Source organism: Chaetodon trifascialis, chromosome 4 (genome assembly GCF_039877785.1).
Source record: "Chaetodon trifascialis isolate fChaTrf1 chromosome 4, fChaTrf1.hap1, whole genome shotgun sequence".
NCBI classification, from domain to species: Eukaryota; Metazoa; Chordata; class Actinopteri; order Chaetodontiformes; family Chaetodontidae; genus Chaetodon; species Chaetodon trifascialis.
The window spans coordinates 15689068-15715628 of record NC_092059.1 but is presented as its reverse complement, the minus strand read 5'-3'; the positions used below and the strand labels follow the sequence as shown (position 1 = coordinate 15715628).

The following is a 26561-nucleotide window of genomic DNA, read 5'->3' as shown; positions in this document are numbered from 1 at the left end:
CTTTGTGGTCGTCCTGACACACATTCCTCGTTGTTTTTCAAGTGGAGCGAAGTAGTGACCTCACGTGAAGTGTCTGCAGCTGTGGATTTGTAGTTCAGCTGTTGTTGGGTTACATCACTCCCTGAAAGCAGTTTGTCCTCAGACGTTACGACAAGAGTGACTTAAAATATTTTGTCTCACAGAAGAAGTCTTTTTCAGTCATAGGTCAGATAATTGTGTAATTCACACATCTGTGTGTTGGCTGACTCGAGGTTGTCTCCTTTAATGACATTGTGCTGTGTGGAAATATGTCAATGGTGCTTGAGAAGTGAATAAACCCACATGTGTATCACTACATTTTGGGGCTCCTCTCTCTCTATCTTTGTTTTAGATCTTTCTGTCAGTACCCAACAATGGTTAAAATTAACAGCATTTCAGTAACGGCAATGGCTGTTTAACAGAGTCCTGCATAGTAGTCTATGAGTATACATGTATGTACCCTGCTCTACACCACTGATTATAGGATTGTGTTTCAGTGGAATGGTGTGCAATTGAGTATAAGAGCATATGTGATTCTGTTGAGCACGGATAAAATGGCCGTTAATACTTGCAAAACCATGAATGACATATTTTACATCCTTGTGACTCACTGTGAGTTTTAAAAGCAATTACTCATAAATTAGATATTGGGGAAATACTGTTCTCAAATAAAAAAATAATTAGGGAAACAGTGTGTTACAGTGTTTTCGTGCAGTGACATTTGTCTTACGCGAGGACACTTCATTTACAGTCAAGCAAATTATTTGGAACCTTGATCTGAGATTATATATCTGCGATGAAATGTCCATGTTTCCATGTGGTTTTGTCACAGCTTGTGCCACCCAAACCCCAAACACGCGTTTTTCCACATGGCTTGAAAAACACAAGTGACACACCAGTGTTAGAGTGGCTTAGAAAAACATTACTGCCGCCAAGTATGTGCGCCAGTACTGTGAACACTGGAGTAAATGCTCTTAAAACAGTCTGGATATTATTCACTTTTATGATTTTAATAGTAATGATAACATTGGCAGTGACATCAATAATAATAGGCTCAATTTTTTCAAATCTGAATAACTATTATGATGATTCGAGCTTTTTTTTTTTTTTCAAAAATGATGCCATGAGGAGAAACATGCTGTCACACTGATATCATTGGCCCAGTATTTGCGGATGTTAGCAATTTGTACATGTGCAGTTACAGTCATTTCAACTGCTAAACACAAACCCAGTAAAATAAAAGCCAGACAGCATCTCTTGTGGTCCAGAAAACAAAATATCTGTGCAAGAATAGCTTTTGACCTAAGCGCGTCTTTCAGATGTTCTTTCCTCATGCCTCCAGATTGGAATGTTTTTCAGACTGAGGCAATATGCCATGAGAGCAAAAAATTACACACGGGAAACAATCTGTGGATTATTTTGGGCGTAAGAGTTAAATATAAATTAAAGAACAGTAGGCTAAATAGTCAACAGTGTCATGCCATTGAAAGTAGTGCAGCAATTCCTAAATTAAAGTCTGCACACGGAGCAGGCATTGTTGTTCACTTCACCTTTTTAGGCGTCTTCACAGGTTTTAAAACGCATCACTATGGCTGTTTGATGGTAAATCTCACAGACGATTTGAACTGCTTGTAGATGACTGAACTTTTTCCGCTTTTTAGTCATCTCATCGTCTGCTCAAAAATCATGAGTATATTTTGGTTATGGAATTACAATAAAGTAAAAACACAAGTGCATGCTTTGAAACGGGCAATAAAACTCTATTGTTCATATGACTACATTCCCCTTGCGGCTTCTTTTTCCTTTGTATTGGCTTCATGCATGACCAACACTGAACAATATTTCTGAGGAAAATTCATCTGTCAAGCTGTTACACCTGCATAACTGTGTTTGTGACATAACTGACTGGTATTCTTGAGATCCATAAAACCACATAAGTGGTATTGTGGTTTCAGGGATTCCTCTGTTATATAAATTGCAGTTGTTCCCAAAGTAGGATCCAACGATCTCCAGGCATCCTTATTTGTCTGTTGGGGATCCATGGCAATCACATTTGTGGTGTGATAGTGGCTTTTATTAGTGCCTCTTGCAGTTTATTATCCTGGTTGAGAAGAACTTCAGTGATTTGTAAATTAACATGTTGTAACGACAAAAGATGTTCGCACCATACAGCCAGCTGTTTAAAAGGCTTATCCAACACGAAGTACCAGCTTAGCAAAAAATAAGGCAACCACTAATACAGACTCAGTAGTTGAGGGGATGACGGACTGGTTCACTGCAGAGAAGGCAATGGCATCAGAGTCTGAGGCCAGCCAGAAAGAAGGGTGGGTTGGGATGTATGATGTATCACAACCTAAATCAAATAATTGAGAAAAATGTGTTAATGTGTAAAATTTGGAGCAAAAATAGTGCATATATTATACACACATTTTATATTATTTACAAATGTAAGCAAGGTCATGTGAAGTGCAAAAATCTGAATATTTATGCACAATAAATAAACTTCATATTTGAACATTTATGTGCACAAACTCCCATATTGCAGGAGCTACGTGTCAACTGCTCTCTGACTAGCTACAGGAATAGTGATATGACAGGTGTTTTCCCCTCCTTGCACAGAAAAAACAGTGCAAAAAAGGTCTGTGTGTGAAGCACAGCATTTTGTACACACCATTTTCCAGGCTAAAATAATGCAAAACATGTCTGGTTTGAACTTAGATGATACTGACAAATGCAAAAATCATGATCATCAGATGAAGATCTCTGCTCACACCTCCAGTTTTGTACCTGAGAGATCCATTCTGTTCAAGTTTTTCACTTTATGAAACCTCATCTATATCTGTAAGTCATGGAAAACATGTCTAAATACTAATATATGCGCATTTTTTTGCCCAATAGCAAAGAAAAGATTTCTCAGTTCATCAAACCTGCTGTTTGCCTCAAAGTAATGCAACAAAACATCAGATCAAGAAGGGAGAACCACCTCCTGAAAAAAAGGTCATTCTTGACCCTGTTATGTGTGTACATACACAAGTCTTATGTATCCGTCCATTGAAGGCAAGCCTGTTGCAGGCACATGCAAAAGCCTTCAGAGCACTTGTGCAAAAAGCATTAAAATTCCCCACGCAATAAAACCGTTATTTATAGGACCGTAACAGCCTTGTAGTTTGTCTTACACAAACCCCAGAGGAGGAACCAAGACACTCAATCCTCCCATAGACACTCACTGCTAAGGCTACTGCAACACATGGCCCCTCCGCTGGTTTGTATAGCCTCCTGAAGCAAACCAGTCAAGTTTTTCTCAGCCACATGAAAGCTAAAACATTTATTGAAAATTAAGCGGATAAGAATTTGCGGCAGAGGCAGAGCGAGAAAAGGGGGAGAACAAAAGGACAGAGCAAAATAGGTGCTCTCAGTAACCCGCGTGATGTCATCGGGAAAAGTGTGTAACATTGTTAAACTATACAAAAAAAGACAAACTTGTGACACAACACTTGCGGCATTAAGGAAGAATGTGTCACTCACTTGTTAAAATTCAAAATAAAGGAATTCGCAGTCAGAGAAAAATGTTCTGCATAAAACCAGAGAAGTCGTCATGAACACAAGGTCAGCAGAGTTCAGCAGCTCCACACTGTTGTTGTTGTGAAAGTGAAGCTGACTGCGGATTAGTTACGATATGAAGCGGCATCCTCTGCTCCAGGTACCTCAGTGTATGAGTGGGACTTTCCAGCTGCAACTGCTGAAATGGTTCATAGAGCGAACTCAATGAGACTTCCTTTCGTCTTAAGCACGGGAAATAAAAGCATCTCTCCTGATGATAGCTGGCATGGCGTGACCACACTGCCAGAAAAAGCTGCAATCGAGCATGGAGTCTTGTCACTGCTGGACAAAATCTTGATGACAGGGCAAGCAGGTCTGGAAACTTGCACTCGAACATATTAGAATTTTTCACGGGCCTTTGCAGCCAACTTTTCCAGCTTGCCACAAGCATACAGCACAAGCATCAGAAAGCACATTAAATATACAGGGATAAAATGTAGCAGCATCTCGTCGTGTAAAAGCGGAACAGGCTTCCAAGAGCAGGTCCTGCAAATTACTGTACTCTACTTCACTCTACTCGTCCATGTGAGCTGAAGCTAAAGGCAAGCATCAGATAAATTATGCTCTGAAATGTTTCATGGAATGTACAGTAATTATGTGTCTGTGACAACAAACGGGTGAGTCAGTCAAAGTAGGGCCATTGCGGTGTTACACCAAAGTGAGTGTGCCACGGAAGTAAGGATATATGACTCATGTCAGAGCTGCATGCTGTTGGTGATTGAGGAAACAGTTGTCTTTTAATAACTTTTTATGCCTTTTTTTTTTTTTTTTTTTTAATTAAGCAAATGTGTGGCCAGCACATGTTGATTTTAGTTTAATTTAGTTTATCGTGGACAACAGAGTCACACTCACACCTCATCAACACGAAAAGACCGTGAAAAACCGTGAGATCACATCACTTGTTTCATGCCTATCTTCAAAACGGCCATTGGCAGATAAGAATAGCCACGAAAATCTTGATGGCAGCTGCTGCTTAGATCACAAAGTACAATAGCCTCTAGCTAAGAGTCCAGATCAGTTGGGAAATCTGAGCAAAGAATGACTGAAAATGTCCATCACTGACTGTTAAAGTGTGCTTGAGGAAGGCAAAGCCCCCTGATATTCCGCTGCTGGAGCTGCCTAAAGGTGGAAAACTGCTCACACCAAGCTGAGTAATGTGTGAAACTGTGCCTCTGTGAAAAGAGAACAAAGCTTAGGGTTTGCAAGCTCAGTAAACATTCGCTGAATTAAAAAATTCACCTCTAATCTGCTGTTTGACGTGAACTCTTTTGTCCTTACAGACCCAGTTCGTGAACTAACACATAAATGCAGTTTTTGAATCATGACACAATCATTTACAGTGTAAGTGTAATGTTTTCATATCACTAAATATCTGGTTTGGTCCACACTGTTACTGATTGATATAACACAATAGCGCTTCCCAGTTCTTTCCTGGGAAAATTCTGCCTAGCAATTCTTTTGTTTATTCCCAGGCATACAGGAATGAATGGAAGATGAACTGGGTACTTGGTATGAGCAATTATTATCACCATGTCTGAATGGAAGAAGCAGAAGAGAAGGGCGCCAACCACTAAAACTCAAACTTAATCAAAGATTTCCAAGGAAGATGCCACACTAGTGCAGTGCAGAAACACAAGTGCTACAAGCCAATGATGTTGTGAGAGCAAAATTTATGAAGGAAATATGACATATGGCTGTGAGAGAGACAAAAAGACACGATTTGACCCATACCAAGAAAATGGTATCTGTCTGCACTTTTGCAGATAGATAGTTTTCTCCTTATAATCGAGACTGAGTGTTGTAGGGCCTCTCTGAGAATAGCGGCTCTTACAATACAGGTGGCTAAAAGACATGATGCAGTCTTTGTTTTGAATGTGTGCTTGTGTGTGTGTGTGTCAAGTTGAGAGCAATATGTTTGCCAGGTGAGTGATGTCGGCCTGTTATTACAGTAAATATTGGGTATTGGCACGCCATCTTCATCGAGAAGTTCCTTTCTGGGAAACACTGCAGCAAAAAAGACTAAAACTTGCCATAAATTTTTTTATCTTCTACTAAAATCTGAAATTCATTTTTCGGTTTCAGTACCAAGTGCTGCTTTAGATACTTTCATGCATTCATCATAGTGAGGTTGTGGGATGTTACGCTCAATATTTGAAGGTTTTTGCTCACAGGCAGCTTTGACGCACACAGTAAGTGACCAAAACCAGAGACAGTAGTGTATGTCATGAAGGCTGACACAGATATGATGGCTGACACTGCTACTGTCAATCATCCAAACATTACCTTTGCAATTCAGTACTAATCAAACACACTTTTCAGATGCAAGTTTGAAGGCTGGTAGATAAACATGGTGCGTCAAACAGACAAAAAAGGGATTTGCTTTTTTTCATCATATTGCATTTGCCTGATCTGCTGTGAAGACTGACTTATTTTTGCAGAATGATATTGATCCAGTAAACATGTGACTATAAGGTGTATTCACTTTTCGGCACAGCAAATACTGCCACTCTGTGTTCCAAAACAGACGGTGCTGCCTGAGATTGCAGCTCTCCTCTACAGGGCCAAGGCCTCTCCAGAAACACTCCACACTGCAAAAAATGTCACTTTTTTTTTTTTTTAACCAACTTTCTATTTCACCTTAAATCCACTTTTTTTTTCTTTGAACCAAGTGAAACAACCTGTCTGTTGGCTTAAGTCAGTTCAAGTTATTTCAATATTAGGTCATTCCCTTGACACAGATTAAGTAATGTGCCAAGTGTAACTTATTTTAACATGAGGCACTGAGGCATTAAGAACGAGTTCCTGCATCATTTTGGGGGGCTATATATATATATATATATATATATATATATATATATATATATATATATATATATATATATATATATATATATATATATATATATATATATATATATATATATATATATATATAGTCAAATTAAAAAAATTATTTGACATCCATGAGTGATACTTAAGTATTGCAAATAAGTTTAATTCAGCCCACTCAAGTACTTATGCATTAGGAAATGGCTCTTTAATGTTGTATCTTTTTGGGTTCTGCTGTGGTAAAACCATCTATGGTTCTAAGTTGAATTGTTCCATCACTTTACCTCTTTGGTGCTACTTTTTCTTTCCTGGAAATGTTCCATGTAACCCTAAATGGAGGACTCTTTCTGATGCTCCTTAAAGCACACTTTTAAGCAAGGGGGGTCTTAAGCCTTTTGCAACATAGAATCTTTTTCAAAGACTTCACGTAGCACTAAAAGAATTTAAGAAAGATTTATAGACCACCGGGTTTTAAAAGGTTCTGTTCTGGACCTTTATTGTGCAGTAAAGACACCAAGAAATTATCAAAAGCCACAATATGACAAATTAGTTTTAAGAACAATACAGCAATATATATTCTGGATTGACATTGCAATAGTAATTGTTGTTCATATAGGCCGGTGTCTGTGACACTGAGAGTTAATGAAGCTCCTTTTGGAGTGTGGGCAGGTGGCTGCCTGGACAGAAGCACGCACACACATCTATGGCGACCTCAACACTCATCATGTGGGCTGTGCCTCAAAGTAACCTCAGCATGTGTCTGCTTGGTTCTGCGATGCGACAAGTCTGAATGAAACCCACACTGTAAAATATCTCCAAGATCCACAAAACAAAGCCACAACTCACATATCAACTAATGATGTATGAGTTTTTGCACACAATGTAACTGCCATCCAGACACAATAACAGCTCTTTCATAATGAGACTGCCTGCTTCATGTTAATCATTTTTGTCGTATGATCCGTCAGATCCATTTAACTTTGAGTGATGGTGGGTGTCATCGCTCTGCGTAAGGTCAGTTTTCCAGTAACCTCTTTCCACACATGCTTTGATCTAATGAGTTACACTAAGCTCATCTGTTGTTTCTGTTTCTTCGCAGAGATAATGTCGATGTCTCAGATTTAAACTCTAACTTTTCTTTAAAATAAATGAATTATGAAGCTGCACGGACGCATATCCACTAGGGTACTTTCTCGTGTTTAAAGTGTGTTCAAGAAAGTGTTTATTGAGAAAATGACTTTTGATCGTAGACAATTCCTGGAACTTCTCAGTTCAATTCTCCAATTTCAGTGACAGAATTTGAATTTTCATTTCTTCAGTTAAAAAAAATGACATTCCCACTCTCACAGTATAATATATGACTTGTTAAGATGTTGCGCAGGGCAGGCGGCTGGCACCTTTGAGGTCATTTCTCTGCCAAAGTCGCTCTTCAGCTCTTAACGCGCAGCCTTTGAAACCACCTTCGATTTCAGCTGCTGCATCTCAGCCAGAGGTCTAAAAGTTAAAAAACTGAGCATTTTTGATAGCTCGTCGGCTATCTCATTTCCTCTAAAGCCCCAATTACCGGAGCTTGTATCATTTAATTAATCCCTGGCATGACGTGCTCAGAGGCAGGTAGAGAAAACAGGGGAGTTGGCGCGGAAGGAGGACCATTACGCAGGTTGGCATGACATCACCATGGGCAGGGTATAAAGCGCTGAGGACAAATACACAGAGTTAGAGGAGCACTTGAGGAGCTTTGGAGTAAAGGACGGACTGAAGCCTCTTATGTTTAACAGCTGATTGGCTACTGCTTCCGTCCCTCTTTCTGAACTTCAGCGCAGAGGAATCCCTTAAAGAATACAGACTTGTCAAGATGAACTTGTCGTACTTGGTAGCGTGTGGACTCATGGTCACCCTGCTCTCAGTAAGGATGGGTGCAAAACCTTTATCTCAAGCGCAGCAGAAGGTAAGAAGAAGTCTCTTATATCCGTATGTCTCAGTATTAAAGCACTTTGCTTGCTTTGCACTATTAACTGTTGGAAGCTGAATGTTGCTCCAGGAGTGAACAGCTGTTCTGTGGTCCGGGCGCTCAAGACTGTTGTTTTACGCATCAGATTTCATCATTTCAGTCATGCTTAGCAATTCAGCGAGGGCATTTTTCCCACACTGAATCTCAAACATCCAACATGTTTTATTAAGTGACGGTGTTTTATATTAATGATGTTTAACCCCTGAGGACATCATAACTATCGTATTTTCCCCAGCATTTGTCAGTTTTAGCATTTAAGCGCTCTATGAGGTCATTTGACAAGCGCTCCAAAGAAAAGGGGAATCCAAAGCCTTTAGGAGGAGCCTTTACAATTAAAAACGCTTATTAAAAAATATAAGAAACGACTTTACACTATTAAGATATTCAGGGTCAATTTGCAATTAATATTTTCCGATTGTTTGCCAAAATGAAATAACAACACACTAAACCGTTTTGTGCGTAAAATCACCATTACGCATAGAAGTCGCCTATAGAATCAACTGAATAACACTGACACTTCAAAAATAAAAATTTAGCACGAATAGTTAGTTACTGGCTTAGATGGCTAGAATTTAGGATAGTTGCAAGTTGATGCCACAGTCTGCCTTCAGACTAGAGGAGCGGACTACAGGCACCTGTTTTATACTGAAGACATCACGAAGAGTGAACTGTCACATAACGAAAATGAAAACACAGAACCCTCACCGGAAACTAACCGTGCCCTTTGAGGTTTGGATCGATAACTGCAGCATCTTATGATCTGTTCGACCGTTGTTTTTTGATCAAACAGGAGCACTGTCCGGCTCAGTTAATCCTAATGCGCCGTGCCACAAGAATGATTACATTTTCCTTCTTGGCCAGTGCGCATGAGCTTCGGTTTGCGCCAAGTTGAGGTTTCCCCCAATTTAAAATCAAGTATCATTGCAAACGGATGCCCTGCTCAAAGACGCACCAAGCATGCCTTTAATTTCTTTTTAAAGCGTGTCTCTTTGCACAACGTATTTGCCCAAAAGAGACATCGTTTATTTACTTTTTCACTCTGTGTTCCAGTCTCTTCGAAGTTTGCTGGGCGAGGAGCTGGCGGAGTTTCTGGAGTCGGAGGAGAGGGAGAGGCGACTAGACGCTGTGCGCTCTCGGATACGGTTACTGCGAGATTTACGCATGGACACCCGGGCCAGAGGGATGTGGGCTCGTCTCCTTAACGACCAACCCGCACCCAGGAGACACAAATCCGGAAACAAGAAAGGTGGATCGACGTCGCGGAGTGGCTGCTTCGGACACAAGATGGACAGGATAGGAACCATCAGCGGCATGGGTTGCTAGGGTTGGACCAGCGCTGTGATGGTGAGTTTTCTCACAGTCCTACGTCACACTTAGATTCACCATAACCTGATCTACTGACGTGTGTAATCAGAAGCAGGAGGACAGCAAGGAAGAATGAATGATGGGGATGAGGGACAGAGGCAAGAAGAAGGAGAGAGAAAAAACGATGCAGAGGGCAAAGAGTGTGGTTTATGGAAACATAGTCTGCCAAAGAATGGAGGGTCAGTAGTATGAAAGAATGGATAACATGAAGGAAGAAAGAGGGAAACGGGGGAGATTGAAGAGGAATGCGCCACATTTACATTTTTGTCAATGGCTATCTGATGATGTCATGTAGGTGACAGATTGAAGAAAATGTTAAAGAAGAGAATGAAAGCAAGCTAATTGTATAGCTGCAGAAAGGACAGGTGTGAAAAAGGAAGGAAGGAAGGAAGGAAGGGTGGGTGGGTGGGACAGAGGGAAAGAACAGGACAGTGTGCACATTGCATACTGTCCTGATAAATAAAATCAAATCTTAGAGGCAGTAAAATCTGAAGGTGGAGAGATATGACCATGCATGGTTGTACTGCCATGAACTCAGAGTTGGGGTCGGAGGTCAGCTTGATGTAAGAAATCATATTCAGTTCGTTATCCTCAGCTGCCTCACAGACTCTTTATATATCATCAAACCTCAACATATAGTCTGGTCTGGCAGTGTTCCCCCCTCCTCCAGGAATGGCCCGTCGACAGCAGGAAAGCCCACTTAAACTGATGCAAACAAATGTATGGGAAACAATCCAGTGGGTATTCTGAAAGCCCACTCTCATATCCAAGCACATCACCATGAATTATTCCATCTGCTTCATCTAGAAACAAGTAGCATATATATCAAGTTTAACAAGAAAAGAAGGATGTGGAGGGATGGAGGAGAGAAGAGGGGATGCAGACAGGCTAATGCACACACATTATAAAAACACAGCACCCTGTGGTGGCCAGGATCTTTCTGGGAAACTCAGGCTTTTTAAGTCATCTCAACAAAAAACAACAAATGGGCTGTGGTGGCGCATGAAGTAATGAGGAAGCTAGGTGACGCACAATTAGTCCTGAGGCTTGAGGCCTTTTTGTGGTTGTGGCAAACTGTGAAAACCTGATGGGGGAGTGTGATTTTGTGACTAACATGAGTGATGAGGATGTTTTTCATCAGCTGACATCCGTCTTTCCCTTTCCTGGGCCGCAGTGTGTCATAAAGACTGTGTTAGACGCATGTTCTTTAGGATGAAATTTGGCAAGAATGATGGGGGCTGTAGGGTTAAAATGATGAACACGCATTAGTTAAAAAAAAAAAGCAAAATTACAGAATAAATGAACTTGAGTGAAGTGAGTTGTCTGTGAATGCTCAGTCTAACCTTACCTCATCTGTTTCCTCTCTTTCTCTAGATCTTTGGGCAACGGGTTTGGATAACGAAGGTTCTGTTTGTTCTCACCTGAGGGAAAATAAAAGGGAAAATGCACGAAGTGACGGATTTTCGGTACGAAAGTCACCATGACCAGCATAAACAAAGACTGAGATGACAATGCTACAAAACCTTCATATATATATCTATATATAGATAGATATATAGATAGATATAGATAGGCAGGTATATATACATATGTGTATACTATACAAATGGTCAGCAGATACAAACACACATGATGGCGGACAATGGTGTAAAAACTACAAACCGCAAAGCTGTATATTGTTGCTGCTGCTGCTGCTGCTGCTGCTGCTGCTGCTGCTGCTGCTGCTGCTGTACATTCATGTACTTCATCTTCCCTTGCATAAATGTATTTATGTTTAAAAAAAAAACTATTTATATGTTTATAAAAAAGAGATATTTATAAATATGAGTTTTATTTATGTAACATTTTGAAAATGGATGCAAACTGCAGGTCAATTCTGTTTGTAACTTTTTTCTTTTGTCTCAAATAGTTGTAAATGTTTTCAAAAATGATAAAAAGAACATTCCATGTGCACTTACATTAATCCTCTCAGGGTTTTCTGTGATGTTATATGGTCATTAAGGAACATTTCAGGTGAAAAAAGTGGTATATCATCCTGTCAGGAGCTGAGAAAATGACTGCCTTTTTGTCAGCCTGACCACCGATTATTTCCATGCAGTTCAAAAAATTTAAAAGGTTTCATCGGCAGGGTGTAGCAAAACTTTCAACACCAGTTCGGCGCATGTAACAGTGAAATCACCAACCAGAGGAGTAGCATCTACTAGATGTAGGTAAATACAGAGAATTATTATGGTACCAAAGCATTGCACCATTACATTTTATATTCACACTGTGACTGAGAGTAAGTGAGCAGAATAAAGTTAATAGCTAATCACTAATTGTAGAGAAGTAAGAGGGGCCAAAGCCAAAAGCGAAAAAGCAGAGGTGTTCATGATGTCCCTGTAATCCAGAGTATTAGCGTCCAGTGAAATATGAAGGAAAGACATGGTGCTGGTGGATTTAGGGGCCAGAGGAGATGAAGAGGTTCCTAAAGCAGTAAGCTTTCAGGTTTTGTTGCAGTAACTCTTAGAATCTGGAACCAAGTCAAGCTTTTACTTTCACGGCTTTATTATTAAGGTTAAAATCTATATTTATATGGCACAGAACTAAAAGCTGAGAGTTTCCAAAATGAGAGGCATAAAAGTGAGAGGCATAAACAGTAAAGTGTCCAAAAAAGGCCAGAAATATGCGAGGTATTCTTAAAAAGCAAACAAACAACCCCAGAATGCAAGATGGAAATATATAAAAGCAAGTCTATAAAAGTGTGTTTATGAGGAAAACGTAATAATGAATTAGCGAGCTGAAGTTTCTGAGAAAGGTTGTTCCATCGTCTTGCGCTATAATCACCCATAACAGGGTCGAGCGTCAGAGAGGCTGTGGAGGAGGATCTGTACGCTCTGATAATTCTACCTGGGAAAAGAGTCAAACCTTGGTATTGAATGAGCTTTACAGAGCTGTTCTTCATGATGACTTACTGTGTTCACCTGTAGACCTAAAAATTGAAATTAGTATAACCCAAGTCAGGGTTACAAGGTCTACCATGTGGTAAACTTAAATACGTGAGTCCAAATAGTTTCATTTGCACTCTGTCAATAATCATGTTTAGGCAAAGAAGTGCTCAACCAAGTGCTTTAATGCTGATCACTTACATTAATATACTCTCCCACTAGAGGGCAGCATAGAGACAAGGGACACTAAAAAGACACCTGTTGCGCAGGTACACACACACACACACACACACACACACACACACACACACACACACACACACACACACACACACACTCTTTGGGGACATTACACAGACATGCCTAACCCTAACTTTAACCTCAGCCTTCGACCTAAAATTTAATGATTTACATTATGTGGACCTGCATTTTGTCCCCACAAGAAGGGCAAATCCCCACAATATGTGAGTAATACATACGCACAGACACACAGACACACAGACACACACACACACACACACACACACACACACACACACACACACACACACACACACACACACACACACATTACATTACAGCAGTGAGATTTTATACACAAGATTTTATTGATGAAAATGCAATTAATCATGAATGACATGTCTGTCTTGTCAAGCTGTCACTGACTGGTAGCAAATGAATGACAGGGGTTCAAATAAGTACACAGACATAAACACACATCCACAAATGATGAGCTATTCACTGAAAAGAGCATAAATAATACTGTTGTTCAGTCCAGACCGATCACAAACCGTGACACACACACGGGGTATGTCCAAATTTCAGGTACACCAGCCACAAAAACCTGAGAAAGGAAAGGAAGCAGTGTAAAAATGTAGAAAATGTGCATTATACCGATTTGTTTTGGTTATTTTTTAATGTCAGAACACTCATAGTAAGGTGAAAGGTAGAGTATGTTAATATATATCCTTGATTTCCTTTAAAAGTCAAAGAACTTCAGATATTCCTTGTTGGAAAAATAGCCCAGTATCTAAGTCTAGGAAAGATCTGGTTTGTGATGTGTTTCTGTTAATTTGTCCACCCCACGTGCCAGCTATATATGATGACAAGTTGGCCCTGGAGAGAATTTGTAGAAAGAAATACTGCAGTCAGTGACTCATAACAGCAAACATGGTTTTTAGTATTTAACTCCATTAGCAATGATGCAAACACTGGCAAAAATATTGCTATTTTAAGAAACATGACCAAAGATTTACCACTGTATGCTTTTACCAACAATTCACAGCTGAGTATAAATCTTAATCTGGTCCATTTTGGGTGGTCGCCCAGAAATAAATGTGCATGTTCCCGTGATAAAGGAAATCTCGTCTGACCCAGAATCCCAGGATGCATCTTTTCCCCTTGCTCTGCTTTCTGTTTGTTGGATTCACCAAGTTTAACCCGTCCCTGCAAAACAGCAGTGAAGAACAGGTGCAGACAGGGTGAATGGAAGGGGAGGAGAAGAGCTTTGTTCATTCATTTTGTTTGCTTGAAAGACATCGAGAACACGGTAATTAAACGTGTGAAGGTGACAGGACTCAGAAACCAAATGTGTGAAATCAACAGCTGGAATACAATCCAACCGCCTAAAACAGGAACTGATTTTTGAAACATGAGGGAACTGAAATACTGAAACACACAACTGATGCTGATAGCATGTTTCCAAATCATGGTTGTAAATGCTGATTTGAAAATCTGAATGAATGAAGCTAATAAAACACCCCACTTCTATAATTATGGATAGCCGTATTTCACTGTGAGACTCCAGTAAAACACAGAGTGACAGAGAGATTAAGATGGTTGGAATGGAAGACTTTCCTCTACCGTTGTGAAGTAAGTGTGGGATGTAAAACGCAATGCTGCCTCTGTGTGGTGTCCAGGGTTAATTACTCAAATGTGCTGTTGGTGTCCCATGAGAATCAGCTAAGTCTTGAGCAGACGCCTTTCTACACACACATACAATAAATGCAGACTGTTCCAAAGTAAAATTATGTAACATGATCAAAAGCTCCAGAGTAGCTACTAAATAGACCTTGTGGTGAGGTGTTTTGTCAACCGCTGTTGCTCAGGTCAAGAGTGAACTTTCTTTTTTCTGCTCATTTTTTTTTTTTTTTTTTTTCTCAGAACTACATTTTGTAGAACACATTTATTATCAAGTTGCTATCAATGATGGAATAGAATATGAAGATCTTACAAAATTAAAGTACTGCATTTGGAAAATTACTGATGCAAAACACATAATTATCTATTATTATCAGCAAAATGTATTTAAACTACCAAAAGTGAAAGTGCCCATTACAGACAGTGTAATGTAAATAAATTCTGTTACTGATGCATTCATGTAAAATCAGATTTTATTGTTTTAGCTTGTTGAGGTGGAACTATTTGACCAGCTTTATTAAGTAGTTTAGGCAAACTGATATAACCTATGTATCATGTGTTATGTTGATATGTAAAATATGAATATATATTAATATGCAGAGTAAATGGTAATTTTATGCCAAAATAACTGTAGTAAACAGCTCATTTGTTCGTCATTGTAGCAAAGTGCATAACATGGAAGTAATAGAGTCAATTAGTGCCTCAAATTGGCAGAATAGGCTACTCGAAGTTTGCGTTTACTGTTCCAGGCTAGCCTGGTGGCGGTGTTCCGCGTGCGGAGCCACACGTGCTTGATGAGGAATGGCAACTGGCTCAAACCACGTGGTTCACATAAACAGCTGCATGGGACCTAAAGGCGCTTTGTGCTGAGCGACCATATAACAAATGCGTCAACGTGAAGCATTTATGAAATGTTCGACAATTTCTGTTTCTCTAAACATTTTAAGTTAAATGATTGCCATGTGAAAATACTTACATTTCATTGTTTCATATACACGCATTGTTTCTTGAAAAAAATCAGAATGTCACAGGCCTACTCCAGTCTTCAGAAGCAAAACATTGCTCATAGAGGAAAAACACTTTACCACGTGATTATTCATTAATTTTATGTATTTATTTCTGGTACTGTAGACAAATAACGGCTTGTTTCCGTGAAGTAACATCGCCTGCCTATGTAGGCGAGGCGCGGGCACGATGCAAATATGCCAACGTGTGATTGGTGGAAACATTTATGTGGGCGGGTCAACGCGAACGCGCAGAGAAGAAGAGTAACAAGCGCGTCTTAGGCACATCTGTCTTTCCTGCCCAATGTCCCACAGAGTAGGCTGAGCCACGTGTGTGCATTAGCTCTTTCGTTACTTGTATCCAGACGTCCAGTTTCTTGTGTTTCATTGAAACACAGAACATCACCATGGTTAAATTAGCAAAGGTAAGACCACATTACGTGTATTTTACCGTTCAAGTGTGTCCATTTGTGGAAAGAAGCTGTGTTTACGCATGAGGCCTTTTGCCTATCGTTGGAAGTTGCTGCGTTTGTGAGAAAAACGAAACTGGCAGCGGTGGGAAATGGCTGCTCGTGTGCTGAAGCTAACGTTTATGCTCTCTGGAAATTAATTAAGCCGTTTCTGTGAGAGTCTGCTGGGTCGAGAAAGCGTGGTGGAATTGCACTCGTTAGATATGTTTGTTCTCCGCTGTGATCGGCCATGTTTGCCTTGCAGGTCGGGTTTTCTGGCCCGGCCTGCTAACGCTAACTGACGACTCAAGATGGCATTCATGCGCGTTCGCGATTTAAGCAGGGAGTTTAGAGATACGTAGAAGAAAAGATTGATTAAATGGCACGTCACACAAGCTTACCGACTAATACTAACATTTAATAATCATTGAAAGACCTGAAATGTATGCACCAAGTTTATGCTAGCTAACGTGGAGTTGGTAATTGTTAGCATTAGCACAGCAGTTAGCAGCCCGCAGAGCTTAAGCTCATTTCCGTTAAGTTGTTAGCATAATGTTAATTATTCATTGTGTATCCTTTCTAGATGGCGTTAATTGAAACAATAGCGTATTGCCTCTTTTTCTGCAGCCGACTTTCTTAATAATACTGAGCATTCGTTGAAAAGCTTATCTGCAAACGGCAAAATTAGCCGGCATGCTAACAGCCCGACCACCTGAGCTCCACGTGGGTTGTGCGCCTCGTTTGAGTGACACACGAGGTGATCAACCAAAACCAAAACGCCAGATTACCACCCAGACAGATATTTATCTCTAAATTTGGCTCATGTTTAACCCACGCAAATCAGTGATATACTGATTAAATCATCCATTTGTGGTGGGGTCTCCGTTGTTTTTTTTAACTTTGAAGTACCTCATGGGGTAATGTACATTTTACTCTATATGCAGCAAGCTTTCTTGTGTGAACGAAGTTCTTATTGAAGATTTTGGTTTTAAATTAGCATTTCATCCCTTCTTTTCACAGGCAGCAAACAAGCAAACAGTTCAGAAGAAAAAAGCCCCTCCACCCCCAAAAGAAGTGGAGGAGGAATCCAGTGAAGAGGACAGCAGTGATGAGGAAGAAGAGGTACAGTTTATTTCAGTTTGTCAGTCTTAAAAGGTAGATTTTAGTCGTCTGAACCCCAAGCAGTTTCAGACAGTTTTTCATATATGTGTATAAAATTAATATAATGTATGTGCACACATGCTCAATTGTCATATGACTGTAGGTCTCAGTGTAGTCATTTAAGGCTTTCCAGTTGCACCTCAAACAATTTTTTTTAAACCAGGACCTAGTTTGAGCAAATTATGTATTTTTGGTAAAAAATTAATTGTTTTAAGTTTAGATTTAAAAAAAGTGTTCACACGACAGGATTTGTTAAAGGACAGTCAGACCTTTGAAACTATCATTTGTGGTTTTGCAGTTTTTGTAGATGATAAATGGCTAAATGTCCGTTTGGCCCTTATTTATTTGTTTTTTGAAGAAAGCGTGGCTTTCAAGCCTGCAGTTGGGTTGTGGGGTTCACAGGTGTAAATGTTGTCTTTTGTATTGCAGACTCCTCCACCAAAGGTAGTGAAGAAAGGCACACCAGCCAAAGCTGCCCCGGCTGTTAAAAATGGTGCTGCTGCCAAAAAAGCAGAAAGTGAGGATGATGACGATGATGATTCAGGTAAGCAATTAAATTTGACAAGCCCAAGTGGAAGTGTCTATGAGAAGTAGTGATGTACTGATCTGATCTATCAAATGGATTAGGCATTGGTCAGTCTTGACAGATGCATAGGTTTTTTTTTCCTGACACTTAAGTTATAATAGTATAGAAGGATCTCAAACCCCTTAAATGTATTTTTTACAAGTGTGTGTTGAAACCTCTTATGCTCTGTAATCAACAGAGGAGTCTGAAGAGGAGGCACCCCCACCAAAAAAGACCCCTGTAAAAGCAACACCGGCTAAAGCCAAGGCAGCCCCTGCAAAAGCCGAGGAGTCAGATGATGATGATGACGACGATGATGATGATGATGGTGAGACCTACAGAAAATTACCACACACACCCTCCATTTCTTGGCATGCACGTAGTTGTTTAGTACTTGTGTATGTAATGTACGGAGGAAAAGTAAATGCAGCGCTATGTCTTCGGTACCGGTGTGTATTTTATCGTCTGTCGGTTCTATCCTCAAACGCTGTTACACTCATGTATTTTGGTGGGGTCTAAAGAATCTTTGCCGTTGCAGATGTTCTTTAAAGTGAATTGTTACCATAGACATTTTGTTGAAACTCACAATTGTATTGTCTAGATGAATCTGAAGAAGAGGCTCCACCACCCAAGAAAGCTGCCAAGGCCGCTGCTAAACCAGCTGCCAAGCCTGCAGTGAAAGCTCAAGCTGCAAAGGAGTCCTCTGATGACGATGAGGAATCAGAAGAAGAGGCCCCGCCTCCAAAGAAGGCCACTCCAGCTAAACAAGCTGTGAAAGCCAAGGCTGCCAAAGACGAGTCTGACGACGATGATGATGATGACGATGAAGAAGATGGTTAGACTAAATCTTTGTATTTATTTTGGTGATGCTAAGTCAGTGGCTTATGAGCTGAAGTCATAGTGCACGTGATGATCAACAAGGGACTTAATACTGATTTTTGTATGATGTCACCTTTTTATGGATCTGATGCAGGATAATAGCAGAAGATGGTCAGTGGTTTGAGTTTGGTCACAGTGACTGATTTCACTCTTAACAATGTTTGTGCTTCTTCAGACTCTGAAGAGGAGATGGACACCACTCCTGCTCCAGCAGCTGCCAAAGCGAAGAAGGCAGGCATGGTGAAGGCCAAGGAAGAGTCTGAGGAGGAGGATGACGATGATGATGATGAAGATGATGACGAAGATGATGACGATGATGATGAAGAGGGTAAGTTCTGGTGATGGAAAAGATCAATGTGGTCCACCTGCCAATACTAGCCAAATAAATCTATTGGATATTTATCATTTGCACGTCAGTCTCCAGTGTCAGTAGATTTCCAATCATCTGTTTAAACATGCATCTAAAATTTTATTGACATTTTAAATGGAATATTAAAAATGTTGGCATATTAATGGAGAAGATCTGTTGAGGATAGAATAAACAGACATTTGTTGTGCTTTTCCACACTATTGTAACACAGCACCCACAAGAAAACTCCATCCATAATAGTGTTCTCTTAATTGAAGTCAGTGGTAATGACTGAAACACGTTTGTTTAGATGATAAGCCTGTAATACAGTATAATGCCATCTACATGTTTTCTTCCCGTCTTGGCTGAATCAGTCTGTGAATTAAAGAATATGCAATACTGTCTCTACAGAAGCCCCAGTGACTGCTACGAAGAGGAAGGCAGAGAGCAAGAAGGAGACACCTCCCACCAAGAAGGCAAAGGTCGATGGCGAAGGTAGGAATAGATGCACTGTCCCCATCAATAACATGTCATTATTTTTATTGTAAGGGACTTATTACTGATGGGTGGAAATTCTCTTTTATTTTTTCCAGGGTTCTGTTTATTCGTTGGTAACTTGAACTCCACTAAAGACTTTGAAGAAATCAAATCGTCCCTGAGGAAATTCTTCACCAAGAACAGCCTTGAAGTTGCTGATGTCCGGTTAGGTGGATCCAAGTAAGCAATCAATTAAAAAAGTTTGAAAGTTTAAAAACATTTGGCCCTTCAATTGTACATGTTTTTCATATGGCGCACTTTACAAGGAATCTCCCCCAAACAGTGAGATTGATCTATAGGTGCAACCCAAGACAGTGCTTTTTAAACCTGGCTTTAAGCGAGTTGCAGGACCTTCTTCTGTCTTGAAGCAGGAATGTCTAATGGTTGACTTGTCTCAACAGGAAATTTGGCTATGTTGACTTTGCATCTGAGGAGGACATGCAGAAGGCACTGGAGCTCAACGGCAAGAAGGTCATGGGTCAGGAGCTGAAGTTGGACAAGGCCCGAAGCAAAGACAGCTCACAGGAGGGCAAGAAAGGTAACTTCTATCAGAGTGTCTGGACAAGTTTTTTTGTCTGAAAAGAATGGAACTGGGGCATCGTGACATTGCCACATTTTTACACCCTGATAAAATGACTGCAGTCCCTCCATTTCTTGGCATGCATGTAGTTGTTTAGTACTCTTGTGTGTAATGTACGGAGGAAAAGTAAATGCAGCGCTATGTCTTCGGTACCGGTGTGTTTATCGTCTGCCGGTTCTATCCTCAAACGCTGTTACATTCATGGCTTTTGGTGGGGTCTAAAGAGGTTTTTCCTCTTCAGATTTTCTCCAAATAAAGCTGTGCATTTTTAGCAAGGTTTAAAGAAAAAAAAGTCTGAAGATTGATGACAAGTTAGTCCAAACACCCATGCTGACATTGACATTTGTCCCACAGAGAGGGATGCACGGACACTGTTTGTGAAAAACCTTCCCTTCTCTGCAACGGCTGATGACCTGAAGGAACTCTTTGAAGATGCAGTTGATGTCAGGTTACCTCAAGGCCAGAATGGTTCAAACAGAGGGTAAGAACAAGCCAACACTTAATAGACAAGTAATTGTTAGCTTATTCTCGTAGAGCAGATGACACCACTGAGGAGCATATACAAGAAATGCAGCAAAGCTCCATGTGAGCCCTTCAAGCAAGCCTTGGATGAGAATCCTGGACAGTGCAGGAAACTGACTTGCAAACACTGTAGTTGAAGGGAATTTGGCACAAATGTATACATTATTTACCATTTTGTAGCATACAGGTGTCTTTAGTTTTTGTTTGCTGTACTCAAACCTGCCATTCACACACAACTGACCAGCACTGTGATTGATACTATACTAGTCGTGTTCCAGACAAGTAATCTCTTTTTCTCTTCTTCTTCTGTGACAGCATCGCCTACATAGAGTTCAAAACTGAGGCTGAAGCAGAGAAGATGCTGGAGGAGGCGCAGGGTGCTGACGTACAGGGCAGGTCCATCTTGGTCGACTATGTTGGAGAAAAGAGCCAGAAGGGGGCCAAGGTGGCAGGTAAAGCTCTTTGGAGGTTTTGTAAAGCTGTGAAACTAGTATTTGATTGTATATATTTATAATTAAGTGGTAGTTTATATGCAGTTGTTAATTACACTCAGTGACTATAGCCGAATGTTTATGAGAAACTGAAGGTGGGCAAAGTATGAAGGGATTTGACTAAAGCTGCTCCTGCAGGGTTAGTCGGCCCTCAATGCTAATTGCTCCTTTTGTAGTTTGTATTTGTGTGCTGCTCAGCACCTCTTATCATAGTGGTGACAGTGCTGGTTGATCATTCACTCCGGTGTGTTTATTGAACTATGTCAATTATTTGCATGTAATCAAGACTGATAATTCTTAAATGTCTGGATTATTTAGTGTTTATTTGTCGGTCTTTTAGCAGCTTCTGAACCTTGAGTCTTTGTTCTTTCTCTCCCTGTAGCATCAGGACCAGCCAGCAAAACACTTGTTGTGAATAATCTGGCCTTCAGTGCCACAGAGGAAGTCCTACAATCCACATTTGAGAAGGCTGTCTCTATCAGGATTCCACAGAGAGATGGCAGACCTAAAGGGTGAGTGATCTGTGTGACATGTGACCACTCTATTGATGTCTTTCTATGGATTGTCATTATTTTGACTTCTTTCAAACACATTAAAGCCCAAACAGCTACACCTTCTCATGAGCTCCTCTTTATCATGACCATGATTCTGCATGGATTCGCACGAGAAGCAGAGTAACGCACTTGATATGTTGGGCTCACTCGATTCATGGGTGTTGCTTGTGTCAGCTGTGCAACAGGCAGAAATGTCTCGTTGAAGAATTGTTGTTTTCCAGTTACCAGGTTTCCTAATCTTTTGCATCTTTCATTAGTTTTGCTTTTGTAGAGTTTGAGAGCACAGAGGATGCAAAGGATGCCTTGGACAACCTCAACAACACAGACATTGAAGGCCGGTCAATCCGACTGGAGTACAGCCAGAGCAGCGGCAGGGGAGACGGGGGCAGAGGAAACTCAGGTAGACCTTCAAACTGAACCTGTGTGAAGCTGAACTGTGGTCCGTTTTGAATTTGATCCCAAATTGTCTTAAAGATTCATGCACACTAGGGCCTGATGTGATGAAAACTTGACCTCCTGAAACTCTGTGAAGAATCCAAGATAGTCAAGTCCTGATCTGGCCTGTGCATGAGGTTTTAACCTGACGGACCATTAGTTAGTCCAGATGACGATCATTGGAAGGTGGATAAAACCTCAAACGAGCTGTAAAAGCAAAAGTTTTGATGACTGCTTCTCTCTCTCTCTCTCTCAGGTCCAACAAAAACCCTCTTCGTCAAGGGTCTCTCTGAGGACACGACAGATCAGACCCTTAAGGATGCGTTTGAGGGCGCCGCAGCAGCTAGGATAGTCACAGACAGAGACACGGGGTCATCAAAAGGGTAAGTTTGTGGGGTTGGAAATGTTCCCTGTGGCTGTTCACTCTTGTCGTGAGCACCAGTCTGTCCAGCAGTGACAGTGTACGGAAGTTGCATGAGAAGTAAAGCAAACTCAGTTTAACAGCTGCTGCCTTGGTGGGAGTCGCCCATGTCTGATAGACAGAATCAACAGTAGATTAGGTGATTTAATTATTTCTGTAATTTGATCTGATTTCTAGATTGATCTGATCTCCTATTGTTGGAGACTAAGATCATTTAAGAGTGTCCATTCCCTCGAGTGAATTATAACGTTTCCTTTTCTTCTGACTTCTCTCAGCTTTGGCTTTGTTGACTTCGACAATGAGGAAGACTGCAAGGCAGCCAAGGAGGCCATGGATGACGGCGAGATCGATGGCTACAAGGTGACCCTGGACTACGCCAAGCCCAAGGGTGAAGGCGGCTTCCGTGGAGGTCGTGGCGGTGGTGGATTCGGAGGCTTTGGTGGTCGCGGCGGCGGCAGAGGAGGTCGTGGTGGTTTCGGAGGCTTCGGCGGTCGCGGCGGTGGCGGCAGAGGAGGAGGAAGGGGAGGCCCTCGCGGAGGTGGACGAGGTCGTGGTGGCTTTGGAGGTAAAGGAAATTTGTTGGCTTAGAGGGGAAAAGACACCAGCTGTCTGGACAGCAGTGTCAGCCAGAATGTCATTGTCAAAATCAGGAAATGGTCATCAACAACAAAACTTAAGGGGCTGATGTCAACCAGCTTCACTGTCTGTTCATGGCATTATATTTTTTCTTTGCTTGCACTGGATTATACTTTAGTCCTCAAAGCACAGCGTTCTGGATACTGTTAGTGGAGCTTGATGATGCTGCCCAGTCAACAGAGTTTCTTTGTTCTCTTTCAGGTGGAAGAGGTGGTGGTGGATTTGGAGTCAAACCCCAGGGGAAGAAAATCAAGTTTGATGACTAAATCCTTAGTCTCTTTTACTTTTTGAATGGACTCTGGTTTCATCACTTTTCAGAGCTTTTGGACATTCCAGAAAGCGTCACTGATATATATTTAACTGTTAATGGGCATTTTAGCCCTTTATTTAGACCCCTGAAACCTTCCCCACCCGTCTGTGCCAGACCGGTACATTTGACCTTCTGAGCTGAAGTGCTACGTGTTAGTACTGAATGTCCCTAATGCAAACCTGCACCTCTTGCCCTCATTAGCTTACTTGCTTTTCCGAAGGAGTAAAATGGAATGGGTCTGGCAAACAAGTTTGCTGTGAAAAATACGCTTGTCTTTGTCAGATACATTGTGTAAATTTAAAGTTTGTATGATTTCATTTTACCTTTTGTAAAAACAAAACATACACCTGTATCCATATGTTTTCTGTTTTTATTTTGTTTGTTTAGTTTGCTTTAGGTGCCAAGTTTTACTGTAATGTGCAAAGCATATTTTGATAGAAGATTTGAGTCAGTGCTCTAGAGTTGGGTGTTAAGAAATAATGGCAACGATGACCTGTCATGTTCGTTTTGTGGGGCACAGTCTGTCGGAGTCACAGAGGATGAAAAACCTTATGTATGTAACATAAAATATTTGTAGTGCATTGACTAATTTTTTTCCCATCTGAAAATCTCAAAATTTTCACGTGATTAAATAAAATCCTGTAGGTGGTGATTTTTAAATATGTCTTCATTGTACGCGTCAATCTGAAGCATCGAGTAAGTCATCAGCAGGGTCCAGTATGCAGTTGCGAGGTGTGGTACACTTACTGGATTGCTAATGCAGCGACTACATCTAATGCAGTGCAAAATCTGTGAAGAATATCAACTGACATGACTTTATCTAGCCATTGTGATTCATAATACTGTATCACTGTTAAGTCATCGGAAAATAGCTGTATTATACACGTTTTCCACCAGGTGGCAGTCTTTTCGTGTAAAGACACCTTAGCCCAAGGCCAGCGTTATCCAAATAGGAAACCATACTTGCATGCAGGTCATGCTAAATTGGGCAGTGACAGATATGATGGCTAGAGTCTTGCATGTCACTCTGACATTATAAGGCAAAAACCACACATCTCTCAAAGTGATTCAGGCTGCTCACAATGCTGGTATTGAATTGGAAATTTGCAGTAGAGCATAAAGTGTGACTCCAAAATCAGCCAGCATGCATGGGGCTCTCACATTTTGAGCACTTTATTCACTTACCATAAATTGTACTGGGCAGGTCTGTGCTGCCGCAAAGAGGAAGACACTGGAGATTTGAACTTCCTATGAAACAAACAGTGCTTGTAGAGGCTACATCATTTTTGTTTGTGCGTATGCAGTGAGTTCTTGTCTCTGAACAGTCTTGAAAGGCAGGTCCCATGATGATGAAAATGATTGTGGTTGCAGTACTGGCCAACAACCCTTACCAGCACCCTAAAAATCAGGTGCAGTATCAGCTTTATTGCTAGAGTATGCTGACTGAGGTTTTCCAGTAGCTGCCAGCATACTTACAGTGCCAAGAACATATGTACACGAAGAAGCTAAACGCACACATCACAGAAAGGATACAAAGTATGTACAGGCAACAGGATGTGACAGTGACCCTGAGCTGCTGGACAGGCCTTTCTCTCAGTGACACGACCAGACAGGGGATAGCAGTATGTCCTGGTAGCTGAACAGGCATCTTTGTTCGTGAAGGTGCCTGGGCGGGAGGCACTGATGATGGCACCGCTGAATACCTCCATTTAGGGATTTGTTGCCCCCCGCCTTGAATGGTGACAGAGGTCGTGCTAGCCTCTCTCTGTGGCGTTATGTCAGCCGTCTAGAATGACCTGTGTGCCTTCTTTTCCACCTCTGAGTGCACCCTGAGTACTTTCCTGCTGTTTGTTTTGTGTTTTCCTTGTCAACACAGTCATTCACACAGATACAGCAGCATGGGTCAGCATGAGTGGATCAAATGCACACGCAGCACGTAGACGGAAGTCTAGTCATATTTCTGTGTTGTCAGAGTGATGTGGGTATTTTTTGGTTTTGGCCTTAAAAGAGGAAGCTCTTGCCGGGATGGTGCTGACATTTTTTGACTAATAAATTGCCACAAGCATGGAACTGTTGCGATAGAGTGACGCTGATTTAATGTGGCATTGCGAAGAAGGAGAGAGGTAGATAGCATTTTAGCTCATTTATTTAGCGGCTGATCTAAATAGAGCCCTCTTTAAATGAGAATACAGCTCAGAGTCCTCATCACAATGGATCTTTGTTAAGTGTATGGTGTCCTATAGCACAATGCTGAAGTGGTGTTGCCTTGGCCTCCTTTCTAGTATGCCACTGGGAGTCAGATCTACACTGTCCTTGAGTGGGGATGCAAAAAAAAAAAAGAATCTTCTTAACACTTCCTGGATGTAAGTCCATGTAACAGAGGAGAACATACATACAACACGTTGGGTTTCTTCAGGGCCAGAGAACGTGGAAGTCTTCATTGCTGCTGAGAAGCTACACCCTTATGCAAACACTTTGATTTTTTTTGGCGTCATAAATCAGATAGCGGCCAAATGCTCAAATGTTTGAACTGAAATGATCTAAAAACAGATATAGCCTCGTTTTCTATCAAATCAAAAAATAGTCCTGCCACCCTCTGCAGAAGTGTTGTTCTCTACAATAAACTAAACTAAGCTAACCAGCTGTTGGCTGTGGCTTTATATAAACAACTGGTATCAGTCTTCTCATCTAACTCAGTAAGAAAGTGAATGTATTCTCCAGAATGTCACACTATACCTTACCAATACTATGTTCATCTCCAGCATTGTACTGCATTGGACAGAACCTTGTTATTCATTCATAATGACTGATCTCAGTTTCTACTTCAGCTCTTATTCCCTCTTACTTCTCTTCTGATCTTTATGGTGATCATTTATTTCATCAGTCCATGTTTTTCTGAGCGATCAACCACTAAGGAACGATGTGTAAACTTTCGTATGCTCGTGTGTCCTATCCTCCAGGCGGCCATTTGTTTCCACACAGGACAAAATTCTGTCTG

The 26561-nt window shown here is 41.0% G+C and overlaps 2 protein-coding genes and 3 non-coding genes across 8 annotated transcripts; all 5 read left to right on the top strand.

Annotated features, from left to right (window-relative positions):
- Positions 1-8165: 8165 nt before the first annotated feature.
- Positions 8166-11785, top strand: nppc (natriuretic peptide C). The gene is made up of 3 exons (XM_070961518.1): positions 8166-8395; positions 9509-9802; positions 11198-11785. Exons 1-2 carry the CDS (start codon positions 8303-8305, stop codon positions 9779-9781), a joined length of 366 nt encoding a protein of 121 aa, XP_070817619.1. The 5' UTR covers positions 8166-8302; the 3' UTR covers positions 9782-9802; positions 11198-11785.
- A 4160-nt stretch (positions 11786-15945) lies between these two features.
- ncl (nucleolin) lies at positions 15946-24223 on the top strand. 4 transcript variants are annotated; one of them, XM_070960977.1, is made up of 16 exons: positions 15946-16099; positions 17144-17245; positions 17714-17828; positions 18049-18177; positions 18451-18684; positions 18904-19056; positions 19492-19572; positions 19671-19794; positions 20016-20152; positions 20549-20675; positions 21032-21168; positions 21590-21719; positions 22019-22161; positions 22453-22579; positions 22893-23182; positions 23455-24223. In XM_070960977.1, the coding sequence occupies exons 1-16, from the start codon at positions 16082-16084 to the stop codon at positions 23517-23519; spliced, it is 2112 nt and encodes a 703-aa protein (XP_070817078.1). In that variant the 5' UTR covers positions 15946-16081; the 3' UTR covers positions 23520-24223. The 4 variants fall into 4 exon arrangements, with proteins under 4 accessions (XP_070817078.1, XP_070817077.1, XP_070817080.1 ...); XM_070960976.1 differs by having other exon boundaries at positions 19489-19572; XM_070960979.1 differs by lacking the exon at positions 18451-18684 and having other exon boundaries at positions 17714-17814; positions 18155-18177; positions 18913-19056; positions 19489-19572.
- On the top strand, positions 18208-18347 carry LOC139330786 (small nucleolar RNA SNORA57). The gene has a single exon (XR_011602151.1). It is a non-coding gene; the product is annotated as a small nucleolar RNA SNORA57 (small nucleolar RNA).
- LOC139330784 (small nucleolar RNA SNORD82) lies at positions 18749-18822 on the top strand. Its single transcript, XR_011602149.1, has one exon. It is a non-coding gene; the product is annotated as a small nucleolar RNA SNORD82 (small nucleolar RNA).
- LOC139330785 (small nucleolar RNA SNORA57) lies at positions 20259-20395 on the top strand. Its single transcript, XR_011602150.1, has one exon. It is a non-coding gene; the product is annotated as a small nucleolar RNA SNORA57 (small nucleolar RNA).
- Positions 24224-26561: the final 2338 nt, after the last annotated feature.